At 43.5% G+C, this 15,108-nt stretch overlaps 1 protein-coding gene across 2 annotated transcripts in view; it reads right to left on the bottom strand.

Moving 5' to 3' along the window:
* The window catches only part of parp8 (poly (ADP-ribose) polymerase family, member 8), a 427,354-nt gene that overhangs the window by 256,745 nt on the left and 155,501 nt on the right, over positions 1 to 15,108 (bottom strand). For both annotated transcript variants that reach the window (XM_078219454.1, XM_078219455.1), the window contains exon 3: positions 9,342 to 9,379. In XM_078219454.1, coding sequence (XP_078075580.1) covers positions 9,342 to 9,379 — 38 coding nt within the window. The remainder of the gene's footprint in view (positions 1 to 9,341; positions 9,380 to 15,108) is intronic.

Genomic DNA, 15,108 nt, shown 5'->3' on the forward strand with positions numbered 1-15,108 from the left:
ACTTAATTGAGAGATTATCACAAGTAGACTGATGGAGTGGTAATTGTTCGGACTGGATTTGGTTTGATTTTTATGGGCATGACATCAGTGGACAATGTTCCATGTTGTCAGGCAGATGAAGCTGTTATTATCAGGATGAAGATGACAGCAGCATTCATCCCACAAGAGCCTGACCCTCATGAGGCGCTGATATGCACACATTAGGGCGGCATGGTGGCACAGTGATTAGCACGGCTGCCTCACAGCGCCAGGGACCTGGGTTCGGTTCTGGCTTGAGTCACTGTCTGTGCAGAGTTTGCACATTCTCCTCGTGGCTGCGTGAGTTTCCTCCGGGTGCTCTGGTTTCCTCTCACAGTCCGAAAGACGTGCTGGTTAGGTGCACTGGCCATGCTAAATTCTCCCTCAATGTACCCGAACAGGTGTCGGAGCATGGAGACTCGGGGATTTTCACAGTAACTTCATTGTGGTGTTAATGTAAGCCTACTCGCGACACTAATAAATAAACTTTAAACTTAAAAAATGTCAGAATAGCTGATCCACTGCCTTTAGACCTGCTATTGGGAGGTCTTGCCTCCTTCCACCTGGATCCCTGTGCCTATTCTCCCTGCCCTCTGGAGGCGCATGTGCCTGTGGAGAAGACAGCAAGTGTTGTTGCTGGTATGGTTCAGCAGGGGAGGAGAGTACAGCTATATAAGCTGCACCCAGCACCACTCAGAATGCAGCGGAGAGTAGGTGAAGTGCTGGTCAGGTGAATTTTCTTTCAGGCAGTCGGGACTCACCTATCAAGCAGTGATAGCACTCTCTGATAAAAGGAGCTCTTTGCAAAGCAGCCTTGCACAATGGCCTTTGTCTGTAATTCCTCATTGTAATGGGCCAAAGCCTTCACAGATTGTCAGTGTTACTGAAGCAATCCCTCCCACTGTGCTCACCCCTTCTCCTCAGTGCCAACTTGAGGACACAGCATGAAACTCTTCTGCTGCTGGGAAAGAGGGATTTCATTTGGAAAATCCCTTTTAATTGGCTTCTCGATGCTGCCTGGTGGCTGGCTTCCAGTGCATCCAACTCGTCTCTGGGAAATGCGCAAAGAAATAAAAAAATTTCCTAATATCTTCAACCCCCCAATACCTCCACGAGTCTGAGAAAATTCTGCCTATTTGGGCAGTGGCAAAAAATTTGGCCAAGAGGTTGATTTCAAGGAGAATTTTAAAAGAGAAAGAGAGAGACATGAAGGCAGAAAGGTTTAGCAGGGAAATCCAGTGTAAAGGGCAATGATATCCGAAGGCAGTTATCATCAATGGGGTAAGGAAAATGGGAGGTGCACAAAAGACAATGGTGTGCTGTATCCTGTGAAATTGCATTGTGGCATGAATTACTTTCTTCACAAAGAAGAAAATGGGGTTGGGAAAGTTAAATATACAGGTGTCAAATGTAGCACTGGGTTAACAATTAGATATCTAATAAAGTCTCAATCATACAACAACAAATATCTTGTAAAGCCAGCAACCCCATATCATTTACTTTTCTTTGAAAATTTCACTTGGTATGAGTATTTCCTTCTCTTGAAAAGCCTTTGTGGTTTAATATAAACTGACACAGTGTAGACCAATGCCACCCATTCCTCAATGGGTGAGGAAACAGGAGATTTTTCAATGTCTAATCACCATTCTCTTGGCAATTTCTCATTTCCCTTTTTAATAACTGCCATTCAACAGTGATGAGTCATTTGGTAAACTACACTTGTCAGACAGTGTCCCCAGAAGAATGGAACCCAGAAAGAAAAGTATGTGATGTAACAAAGCTCCAGTTCAGACCGGATTAAAACAGGCCAGGTCTGATGCTTTAAGATTATATTGGATTCCAATACATTAGATCTAACATTTTGAATGAAATCAATTTAATTTTGTCCCATGCTTCAAGTTGTGTGCCCTCTTCCAGTACAGACTCCACTGTCTGAGAGAAACTGTAAATGCTAATTACACTTGGCCAGGTCCTGTCAATCACTTCTTATCGCAACAATGCAGTTCACTATAAAACCAAGATGGCACCCCTTTTCTACCCAAAATAACCCCTGCGAAAAACTCTTTAAATATGTCAGAGCTGCCACAAATGGAAGCCCTAACTTTGGCAGCAAGATGATGAATTAAATGTGATGGCTGTGCTGTCTGAATGGATGGTGTGATGCCAAGGTCAATGATTTTTTCCTAATCTCTCTCAAAGCAGCAGAGACAGAAAAGAAAGTGGGTGGGATTCTCCCAAACAAATTCTAAGTGGCGAATTCGTGTAAAAACTGGAGTAAATCACGCTGATTTTTGCAGTGGGGTTTTCGAAATGAATCTCCCACACTCTGTGCACTGCAGAGTACACTAGCATGAATCTCATTAAAAATCTGGGGGTGCGGCCTATTCCCGCTGCAAAGGCAGGCAGCATAGCGCTGAGCGGGCCACTGCGCATGTGCCGATCTGTCATAGCGGAGGTCGGCGCATGCGCAGTGGCCCCGCACACTGCCGGGCTCCCAATCGCTGGCCTTGGGACAACAACCCCCCCCTCGATTGCTGGTATCCTAGATGTGTCCAGGCCAGCCTCTGGCCTGTCCCCGCTCTCCCCGCCCCGCCTACTGGACAGCCCCGAACTCCTGATTTCTACCCCCACACCTCCGGCAGGTCGACCCACCCACTCCAATGTCCATCCCTGGCCGCTGGCCTCCCTCCCTCTGTCACTGCTGAGTGTAGAGTGGCAGCAGAACATCCACCCCCAACCAATTTCCCACCAGAGCCCCACCCCCATTAGGCCCTGCCCCCCTGGGCAATGCCCGATGCCCAGTGGGCAGTGCCAATGTTTTCCCTGCACATTGCCACTTTGCCCCTTGGGCAGGGGGCTAGCCTGACAATGCCAAGGGCACACCCCCCCCCATAACTCCAATCTCCAGGGGGGGCCTTCATGAACCTCCCTTCACTCCAGTGGGGTAGGGCCACCACCTCCCTATTAGTGAGGAGCCATTGTCAACCCTGCTGGAGTGAAACACTCCTGGCCGGGGAGAGCGGGGACAGGCCAGAGGTCCCAGCCCGCTAATGGGATGGTAATTCTTATTTGCATAATTTATACAGCTCTGCGCCGATTTCTGGCATGGAGCTGACGGCGCCTGAAATCTGATGGCCGGAGATGCATGGAAGCATTGGCGCCAAGCGGGAAGCCAGCTAAATGGCCTCCGCTTAAAGCAGTACAGCGGGCTGGGAGAATCCCCCTCTGTGTATTTATACTGTGTCTTTCGTCAGTTCAAGATGTTCCAAAGGGTTTTACAGTCAATGAAGAAATGTGGCATACAGTTTGCACAAAGCAAAATTCCACAAACAATAATGAAATAATGACCAGATAATTCATTTTTAAGTGATATTGGTTGTGGGATAAATGTGGCCAAGAACATTAGAGCAGCTCACATGCTTGTCTTTTAATATCGCCACGGGATCTCCTATGTTGTTCTGTGAAATAGACAGGACCTCAGCCACAAGATAGCACCTCGAAGAGTGTCGTACCCACACAATATCATAGAATAATAGAATTCCTGCAGTGCAGAAGGTGCCATTTTTCTCTTTGAACCTGCACTGACTCTCTGATAGAGTATCTTACACAGGTCCTCTCCCCCGTCCTATCCCTGTAAACCCACACATTTACCTTGGTTAATCCAACTAACCTGCACATCTTGGGACACTAAGGAGCAAATTAGCATGGCCAATCAACCTATCCTACACAGCTTTGGATTGTGGGAGGAAATCGGAGCACCCAGAGGAAACGCACGCAGACACAGGCAGAACGTGCAAACTCCACACGGACAGTGACCCAAGGCCAGAATTGAATCCAGATCCCTGGAGCTATGCCGAAGTTTAAGCTTGGATCATGCTCTCAGCTCCACAAGTTTCTGACAAAGAGGCATGAGTGCAGAGCTAGACTGACACTTTGACCGTGGCAAACAGGGGCACTGGAAACCATGCCTGTCCACACGTATATCTTTGCACAGCCTACCTGCATGCAGTGATATTTTCTCACTGCTAATGTGCCTGGACTTTCTCCAGCTTTGGTGAAGTTCTGGTAGTCAGAAAAACAAAATGTAACTTCTCCTCAGCTGGACATGCACAGCCTGACATATGCACAGTCAACCCCGCGACTACGGGGGTCGCGGACTTGTGACTGGTATAATGGGTTCTGCCTGTACTGTAAGTGGGACTGATTCTACAGCAGTGAGAGGCAAAACTTCCAATTGACAGTATTCTGTAATGTAAGTGAGAGTGTCACACTGTGATGCACTGCCAGCAGCCTGTCTGATTCACAGAAATTTATAGTAACCTGCCTGAGAGCAGAATAATCACAGCAGCGCGAGGTGAATGATTTAAAGGTTACAACTGACCTATAGGATTCCGGCCTCTTTCCAAGCCTTAAAACAAGTTGTTTCATTGCCAATTTCTCGGGTTATTCCATTCAGATATTCTGAAATGGCTTATAAAATAATTTCTCCTTATTTAAATTGACAAATGATTGAAAATATTTTCCAGCTGCCATTTCAGACTTGGTCATAGTTTTTAAGGAAGAAATTAGTTTCCATTCTATTTTTGTTCTAGGCAAAAAGCCCAATTTTGGACACCCATGTCCAACCTACACCAGTAATAAATGAACTGCCATATTGGCAAAAGTGGGGGTCAGTTTAGCTCAGTTGGCTGAACAGCTGGTTCGTGATGCAGGGAAAAGCCAAAGGCACGGGTTCAATTCCTGTACTGGCTGAGATTATTCATGAAGACCCCACCTTCTCAACCTTGCCCCTCGCCTGAGGTGTGGTGATTCTCAGATTATATCACCACCAATCAGCTCTCCTGCCCAAAGGAGAAAGCAGCCTCTGGTCACCTGGGACTATGGCGACTTTATATTGGCAAAGGTGGTTTCCAGGTCTCCTTACACTTGAAGACTGGAATAGTCAAGCTTCTCCAATCTGACCACCCAGTATTACATCAATCTGATCAGGGGACAGCAGTGTTATAGTGATATTACTGCACTAGTCAAGGAGCTTGGTCTAATGATCCAGTGAGTTCACATCCCATCATGGCAGTTTGAGAATTTGAATATGGTTAAAGTGAAAGAAAATTGAGATTCCGATACCAGTAAAAAGGTGACCATGAAGTTATTAGATTGTCACATAATACAAACTAATTCACTTTGGGGAATGAAATTTGCTGTCCTTATGTTACTCCAATTTCACACCAATGTGGTTGAATCTTAACTGTGCCATCATGAGGCTGAACAAGCCCAGGGATGGACAATAAATGCAGAACATGCCAACGATGCCCATATCCAAAGTGTTAAAAAACATTCCACAGCAGAAGCACAGCCTGTCACGTGGGCCTCTGTCACAGATTGGTCTGAAGCAGACAGATAGTGCAGGGTGAATGGCAGTGGTGAAAAAAAAACATCCATCAGGAGGCCACAGATATGTATTAAGAACATTTCCTCTATATTGAGGAGACTGAATGTAGACTGGGTGATTGCTTTGTGGAACACCTTCACTCAGTCCACATGCACAACCTTGGCCTTGTCATTTGCCATTTCAATTCATCATCATGCTCACTTTTCTGTCCTCATTCTGCTACAATGATGCAGTGAAGCGCAATGCAAGCTGCAGGAACAGCACCTCATCTTCTGATAATGCTCTTGTTACAATCCCAGATGGTGTTAAAACTGGACAGGAAGATCCCAGAATGGAGCCCTAGCTCAGAACATCTCCTCCAGGTGATTGTCTCATGAGAGTTTCTGCACTCAAGCTTTGTGGAAAGGTCTATCCAGAATATCTGAGTTCCAGTTCTGAAGAAGATTCATATTGGATTTGAAACTTTCACTCTTGTTTCTCTCTCCTCAGATGTTGCCATACTGCTGAGATTTTCCAGCATTTTCTGTGTTTACTTTTACTTCTCCAACTAATCGACTGTCTGTTGTATATTGTGACTGTTTCCTGCGCATGAAAGTGCATTTAATAATCTACAAGCCTCCTCTAAAAGCATAAGATATAGATCTCCAAAGTTCTGAACTGAGGCGTAACGTTTTCTTCCAACTAACAACATTTTCTTCCTCATCTTCCAAACCCAGAACCTCCTATCCACCCATGTTTGCTTTGACCTCTGGTGCACTCCTCCTGGCTTGTTCTCTGTTACCACAAGTGAATGCCTCTGGGGTTGTTACTTGAAAGAGAGAGGGTAGCTAATGATGCATGTGATGAAGTACTGGCAGAACCTAAATCAGAAACCGCTTACTTGTTCTTCTTCCTCTTCTGCTTCTTTGTCTGGCATATTAGAAGAGGATATGGCAAGGCCCAATAGGTTTCACAGGAACAGAGAACACATGACTTTCAGGAGTGAGAAGGGTTTCATGATCAGTAATCACGTGACACTGAGCACAAAAACGGTTACAAGGATGTGAAACAGAATGTTCGGATAAAACTCTTGCTGGCACCTGCCTAATCTTCTGAATAGGACTCCCTCTATCGCCTGCTTGCTCATTAGCTTCAAAGCTCCCTCTTTATCTGAGATGAGTGTGGAGAGGTTGAAGGATCTACCTACCTCTTGTGAAGAGGCTATGTCCCTTTACCTTTGAAAATATGATTTTTCAGCTTTCAACGAACTGGACATTTGTGATTTGAACTGAGACAGAGGAAACTGCTTAAAATGCAAGGCCACATTCTAAGCTGGAGGCAAAAAACAAATAAATCACCCTCAAGGTGGGGTAAAGAGAGAAGCATTTCCTAATGCAAACCCCATCAAAACACATAACTGTCTCAGGAAGATGAATGAAAAACATGTAGCACTGGAAATTGAACCAGTGGCTGTCACAGACAGACCCACCCAAAACCTCTTGGAAATACAAAATGGTGATGTATTTCAATGCAAGGCTGCCAGCCACTAGAGAGAAATTGCAAGTGACACAGTTAGTGTCCAATGAATCTTCAGCAGATGAAATAAACTGAAGGGTGAACATGCTCTCCCCATCTTTTGGAATAAACGTATCGCCTGGTTCGAGAAACCTACCCTACCAGAAACTTACCAACGAACCGAGATCTCATAATAATCACAACATCTTCTATATCTGATCACATCCTAGAAACCGCCTAACCTAAATTGGCCACAGCATTTAAGATCTACACTTCAAGGATAAGCAAATGATTCTTAACCTTATATTATTTTACCTTTCTTTTATTAGATTCTAACTCCCTTAATTTCAGATATGTGTGTGTGTGCACCCTATACTACATGAAGTCCAAATTCTTGATGTTGCATTTTTATTACGTTTCTCAGATTTAGGGGTCAATATATTTGCTCTTTCTTTGACTCAAGAAAACTTTGTTTGATTAGTTCCATATTAACACAGCTTAAATAGAAAAAACATTCTGTTTTCTGGTTAAAAAAAAAGAAACTTAAACCCTTGATCTTTGTGGAACCAAAGAGTTGGTTGAATAAAGAGGAACCAGTTCATTCCTTCTCACTCGGTCTTCACGCACCTGCTGTCAAAAGTGACTGTGACAACAGTGGTGCCCATTATTGTGTGGGGACTTCTCCAAATCTCTGATGGCACTAAATACTGTAACATGGAAGGCATAGCCAAGTGCTGGAAAATGGGATTAATGTAGATTTAGTGCATTTTTGTTGGTGTAGATTCAATGGGCGGAATTTGCCTGTTTCATCCGCCACAGCATTCATAGCAAGTGGGACGCAAAGGCCCGTTGACATCGGATGGTATTTTCCAGCCTTGGGGCAAGCGCAGCGTAAAAATCCTGCCTAATGGGTCAGAGGGCCTCTTCTGTACTGTATGACTCCATGGGGCAGGATTTTACAGCCTCGCTCGTCCCAAAACTGTAAAATCCTGCCCGAGATCAATGGACATTCCCATGCTCTGCCCCTTGCCTGCTCCAATTCCCGTGACAGGCGGGGCGGTAAAACTCCAGCCTATAACTCTGTGGGGACTTACGCCGGCATAACAGGGCTGGTAATATCACGAGAGGCGAAAAACCAGGCGAAAACACAGTTTTTTGCCTCTCATCCGAACTTACCGACTCGCTACACCGGCCGACTGATGTGACGAGCTGGTAAGATCACTCCTATGACTTCTGTCCTCCTTACTTAGCAAATTTGCAACCTGAGGATGGACATAGTTCAGCAGCTCCCACTTCTAATGGTGGAGCGACTGATTTTTGACTGCTTTAAATCCTCCTATAGTCTTCTGGATTCAGGAGGCTGCGTGTTGTCCTCAACTGGACCAGGCTCCCACAGACCACCGCATAAATAGCTGCCTCCTGCCAAATTTTCCTCTTGGTCCCGTCACTGGCATTTGTGGTCCCCAACCCTAATTTCATCCCGAAGCAAGTATCGGTACCCCAGAATTAAAATTCAGCCCAGTGTTTGCTAAATACAATGGGTAAGCTATTGGTGTGATGTTAACAATGTCCACAGTTCAACCTCAATCTAACAATTTTGCTAACTTTTGTATATTTTAATGTATTTGTTCTTGGAATTCTTACTTGATGCACTTCCAACATGGACTGCACTCATCAGAAAGTCTGAGTTATTGTTCTCAGAAGTAGTTCAATAAACCGATGACTTAAACATAAAATATTTCAGAAACAAGACTCCCTTTACAATATCAGGTTGTGTTACAGCTTTTATCAGGCTTCAGTTGATTGCTTGTGACTATTTTTGCTGATGATCTCATTGGGGTGCCGGCTTGGAGGAGTTACTCAGCCCTACGCTACAAGACAGCAGAAGCATTCTGTGCTAATAACTATATTCAAAAATAATTAACAGAGAGACAGAAAGAAACAAAAGGACGTGAAGATTAATGATCATCCTTTTTAACTGGTTGATTTGTAAAAGTACTACTGATGGGGACAATTTTTCAACCGGATTAGCAAATTTGACACATTTGAACGTTAAAGAAAAAGCTGCTCTGGCTTTGTGAAAGGAAGTATTTGCTGAATGGACTTTTAAAGTATTCTCAAGGGTTAATTTACAAGCCCTATTTTTCACGCCAGTACTCAGTTCAAATGTGGGTCAGTTGAGAGCTACTCTGGGTCAGTTCATGTCTCACTTTCATGTTGAATGCACAGACGGACATTGGGTTAGAAGTTAAACTAGTAAGCAATTTATATTAATAATTTCCCTCAGCCTGAGGTCCACCTTCCATTTGACAGTAACAGGTAACCTACCGTTAGGTAAGGACCAATCAGCAGACAATCAAACAACCAGTTCAACACAGTGCAGCAACACTCAAATACATAACCACCATGGTCTTTATAGAACTTTTAGTAATCTGAGTACCTGGATAATCCTCGGAGACGTGAACTGAATAGGACACCCTGTTGAGAAGAAAAACAGCAAGAATTAGAACACATAATTCTGCGCAGAATTACCAACTTTATTCCCCTACCCTGTTTCCTTCATTCTCCTCGACAATCTCATCTTGAGTGTTGACGTGATATTATCATCATTCTGTGCTGAAGTGGATAATTTCCACAAATCTATTCGGTTTGGTATTACTCAAAGAACTTTCAGTCTGGAAGCAATTTTGAAAATTGTAATAAATTTTTAAACCTTGTTGCTTTATCTGTGCATTAAGGTTATGATTGTGTTAAAACACAAATAATTTGACTCTTTTTTTTCTGAAATTGTTGGATTATTAAATAAATACTATCCTAATCAAAGGCCTTTTGCCAATCCTATTTGGTTGCAAGGGGTAAAATCTAAGAAGATCTGAGTGTTGTTATGGTGGCATTATAAGCAAGTGGTGTGAGATGTATTCATACCTTTGGATCAAGCATTCACAAACAAACAAAACCAATTTGTTTAATTTCTTTATTTGACCAAGTACCTCTTTGAAAGATAGACATCTGCATTCAATACGATTGATAACTAACCACCATTCTATGACCAGGGGATTGTACTGGAGATTACTAAGTTACCAAATATTAAAGAAGAAACAAATATTTCACATATGAGCCCAGTAACATCAGATGGATGACTGTTATGAAATTATCTAGTTCAACACTTCAGCACAAGGACTAGATTGTCTATGATTATAAAGCAAATAAAGTTGAAAGTAAAAGAACAAATTTGTAGATTTTCAAACATACATACGTAGATTTTAGAAAATTCCAAATTGGCTACAGCAACTGGAACTTCAGATATCAAAGGGGAAGAAGTTAATCCTTTACTTGCTGTCAATGTTTCTTTTGAAAAATGTCTGTTTCTATGCAGAGCAGGGAAATTCCAAAAACCACAAATCAGCACTGGTTGCATATGATGAACAAAAGCGCAAAGTTGTTTGGCTGTTGCTGCGGTACAACGTGACAAAAAGCTACCACTACATTTAAACACACACAGACACATTCATACATATTATAAATGCAACAGATACAACAGTGCCATTTTATTTATTGATCAGCCAACAGTCCAATAAATGAAAAAAAACGATCAGCATGATGAAGATTCTGAAAACCAAACTACCAAATATTTTCTTCATCAAATCTCCTCCTATTCTCCAAAGGGAAAAGCCCTGGCTTCTCCTACTTAACTGAAGTTCTCATCCCTGGAACCATTCTTATGAATCTTTTTTTGCCTCCTCTCTATTGCCTTTAGATCCTCCTAAAGTCTGGTGCTCAGAATTGGACACAAAAGTCCAGTTGATGCCAAGCTAGTGTTTTCATACAGGTTTATCAGAACTGTCTTGCTTTAAAGGTACAGTAAGAAGTCTCACAACACCAGGTTAAAGTCCAACAGGTTTATTTGGAATCATGAGCTTTTGGAGTGCTGCTCCTTCATTGGAGTGCTGCTCCTTCACCTGATGAAGGAGCAGCACTCCGAAAGCTTGTGATTCCAAATAAAACTGTTGAACTTTAACCTGGTGTTGTGAGACTTCTTACTGTGCCCACCCCAATCCAACGCTGGCATCTCCACCTCATTGCTTTAAAGGAAAAACCAATTCAAATATTTCAAATCCTCGTAAAAATCAGTAACATTGGCACCATTAATACTGGAGTCCCATTTTAAAGTACCCAAGGCCAGCTCAGTTTACTGATGCCCATCATTTCCATGTTTCAATGATTTGTGTACATATACCCCCAAGCCTCTTTGACCTTGCAACCTGTTTAAAATTGTACCCTTCACTTGCTATTACCTCATCTCATTCTCACAAAAATGGTTCACATCACACTTCTCTGCATTAAATTTCATCTGCCACTTGTCCATCCATTCTACCAACAGATCTATGTCATCTTGAATTTTACCTTTATCCTCCCCTCAGTTCACAATAGGGGATTCTCACAGTAACTTCATTGCAGCGTTAATGTAAGCCTACTTGTGACACTAATAAGTTAAATTTTAAAAAATAAAAAAAATACTTCTTAGTTAGAAACATAGAAACATAGAAAAACTACAGCACAAACAGGCCCTTCGGCCCACAAGTTGCGCCGAACGCATCCCTACCTTTTAGACCTACCTATAACCCTCCATCCCATTAAGCTCCATGTACTCATCCAGGAGTCTCTTAAAAGACCCTATTGAGTTTGCCTCCACGACCACTGACGGCAGCCGATTCCACTCGCCCACCACCCTCTGTGTGAAAAACTTACCCCTAACATCTCCCCTGTACCTACCCCCCAGCACCTTAAACCTGTGTCCTCTCGTAGCAGCCATTTCCACCCTGGGAAAAAGCCTCTGAGAGTCCACCCGATCTATGCCTCTCAACATCTTATACACCTCTATTAGGTCTCCTCTCATCCTTCGTCTCTCCAAGGAGAAAAGACCGAGCTCCCTCAGCCTATCCTCATAAGGCATGCCACTCAATCCAGGCAACATCCTTGTAAATCTCCTCTGCACCCTTTCAATCTTTTCCACATCCTTCCTATAGTGAGGCGACCAGAACTGAGCACAGTACTCCAAGTGGGGTCTGACGAGGGTCTTATATAGTTCTACGTCTTCTGCAAATTTTGAAATTGCACATTGTACACCTAGCCCTAGATCTCATTGTATTAACAAAATCGGGAAAAGCTGTGGTCTTAACACTAGACTCTACTCTCTGTTTCCTGTCATTTGGCTAATTTTGTACCATGCTGTTACTATTCCTTTTATTCCATGAGCCCGAACTGACAAATCTGATGTGTGGCACTTTATCAAATGCCCTTTGAAAATCCATGTGCACCGCAACAACAACATTCTCATTAACCAGCTTAATTATCTCAGCAAAAAACTTAAGGAAGTCAGTTAAACACGATTTGCCTTAACAAATCTGTGTTGACTTTCCTCAAATAATTTATTTGCCGAGGTGATTGTTAATTTTGCCTTGAGTTATTGGTTCTCAAAGTTTTCCCATCACTAAGATTTTGTGAACAAGGATGCAACATTTGCAATTCTCCAGTCCTCTTGCACTATTCTTGTATCCAAGGAGGATTGGAAGATTATAGCTCCTGCCTCTACGTTTTCTACTCTAACTTCCTTCGGTATCCTGGATGCATCTCATTTGCTGTGGGTAACTTATCAACATGGCAGACAGCTGCATTCAAGCATTGTGGAAAGTCCTATCCAGAACATCTGAGTATATACAGCAGGATATAGATAGGCTGGAAAATTGGGCGGAGAGGTGGCAGATGGAGTTTAATCCGGATAAATGCGAAGTGATGCATTTTGGAAGAAATAATGTAGGGAGGAGTTATACAATAAATGGCAGAGTCATCAGGAGTATAGAAACACAGAGGGACCTAGGTGTGCAAGTCCACAAATCCTTGAAGGTGGCAACACAGGTGGAGAAGGTGGTGAAGAAGGCATATGGTATGCTTGCCTTTATAGGATGGGGTATAGAGTATAAAAGCTGGAGTCTGATGATGCAGCTGTATAGAACGCTGGTTAGGCCACATTTGGAGTACTGCGTCCAGTTCTGGTCGCCGCACTACCAGAAGGACGTGGAGGCATTAGAGAGAGTGCAGAGAAGGTTTACCAGGATGTTGCCTGGTATGGAGGGTCTTAGCTATGAGGAGAGATTGGGTAAACTGGGGTTGTTTTCCCTGGAAAGACGGAGAATGAGGGGAGATCTAATAGAGGTGTACAAGATTATGAAGGGTATAGATAGGGTGAACAGTGGGAAGCTTTTTCCCAGGTCGGAGGTGACGATCACGAGGGGTCACGGGCTCAAGCTGAGAGGGGCGAAGTATAACTCAGATATCAGGGGGACGTTTTTTACACAGAGGGTGGTGGGGGCCTGGAATGCGCTGCCAAGTAGGGTGGTGGAGGCAGGCACGCTGACATTGTTTAAGACTTACCTGGATAGTCACATGAGCAGCCTGGGAATGGAGGGATACAAACGATTGGTCTAGTTGGACCAAGGAGCGGCACAGGTTTGGAGGGCTGAAGGGCCTGTTTCCTGTGCTGTACTGTTCTTTGTTCTTTGTTCCAGTTCCGAAGACGATACATATTGGACATGAAACTTTAATTCTATTTCTCACTCCACAAATGCTGCCAGATGTGCTCAGTTTTTCTGGCACTTATTGCTTTCAGTTCACAGTTTGATTAATAGTAGAAAGAGTTTATAAAAGGATTTGTTGTCCTTGATATGGGGTTTGAATATGTGTGTATTTATAAGAGATTAAGCACTTGAGGAGATTTAAAAGAACAAAGAATAAAGAAAATTACAGCACAGGAACAGGCCCTTTGGCCCTCCAAGCCTACACTGACCATACTCCTGACTGAACTAAAAACCCCTACTTCTAGGGACCATATCTCTCTATTCCCATCCTATTCATGTATTTATATAAAGGCTTTGAATGGATTTCCAGATTGTTAGACATTTTTAAATTCTCACATAGCACTAGAGGTCTGCTCACTACCTATACTACATGAATGACTATGGAGGTGACATGAGGTTATGAAGGGGGCAAAGTGGAGGAGCAGGTGGAAGGCATCAGCTGGTATGGAGAGACTATGGGAGTTGGGGGGCAGTCGGGTTGTTAAGGGTGAGGGACAGAGGACCTAACAGCTTCCAAAATAACTGAGACAAAGTCCCAGAGAATTGAGGTGGGCCTTCTAACCAGCTTGCCTTGGCTTACAGGATTGGCAGGTAGTATCCTACACACATGCCTCCTGGGAGTGAAAATTGGGTCAAATGGGTCCCTTTAAACTAAGGCAGGTCTGCTGAGTTGGGAAATTTCCTGACTCAAGTTACCTGTTTCTATCGGTGGCAAATATTCAGCCATCAAATTGTTCATTGTGAGATCAGACAACATATTATTGATAAAGAGGTAGAAGCCGCTAAGCCACAAAATTAAGGCCATGTTTTTCACAAAGCTTTCTGATGTGTAAAGGGGCCACAGAGAAGTGACTGTTCTTTCTTTTCTGCTGTTTGAGGTTTCTTGACTTTCTGGTTAAGTGAGTGCACAGTTTACAGTTCAGCCCCAAAAAACTAAGAAAAATGGCCAGTATTAAAGATTTCAAAAGATGTGCTGGATTACTTCCTTTTCAAGAGGTCTTTGGGTGCAGTGATAGCACCCCTGCCTTTGAGTAAGTAATTCTGGGTGGAAAACCTACTCCAGAACTTGATGGTGCATCCATTATGCAGCCAGAAAGGTTGAGTATTGACTTCTAAATCATTTCAACATATGCCAATAGCATGCGGTAAGAGTGGGAGAGAGCACTGGCCAGTTACAGGATGGAAAGGAAATTGGAGCCTCTATTCTCACTATTTAAAACTCCTGGCTATAACATGAATGTCAAAAGTGTATGTTGCTGCAGCAACTCAGATTTCCTGAGGGGGAAAAGTGGTGCAAGAGCTGGCTGGTTGATTCAGTTAATTGGATGGCTGCTGTGGATGAGATTGGTGCCAACAGCACAGGGTTTGATCCCTATTCTGGATGAGGTGGATGTGGAGCCTGCCTTCTTGCCCTACCTGTGATGGAGGCTGTGGGCGCTTTGGGTCGAACCTGCCTTTGGGCAGAGAACCACGGAATCATAGAAATCACAGAAACCCTACAGTGTAGAAAGAGGCCATTCGGCCCATCGAGTCTATCCCCATATCCCTACATATTTACCCGCTAATCCCTCT

The sequence above is a fragment of the Mustelus asterias genome, chromosome 1 (genome assembly GCF_964213995.1).
Source record: "Mustelus asterias chromosome 1, sMusAst1.hap1.1, whole genome shotgun sequence".
NCBI classification, from domain to species: domain Eukaryota; kingdom Metazoa; phylum Chordata; class Chondrichthyes; order Carcharhiniformes; family Triakidae; genus Mustelus; species Mustelus asterias.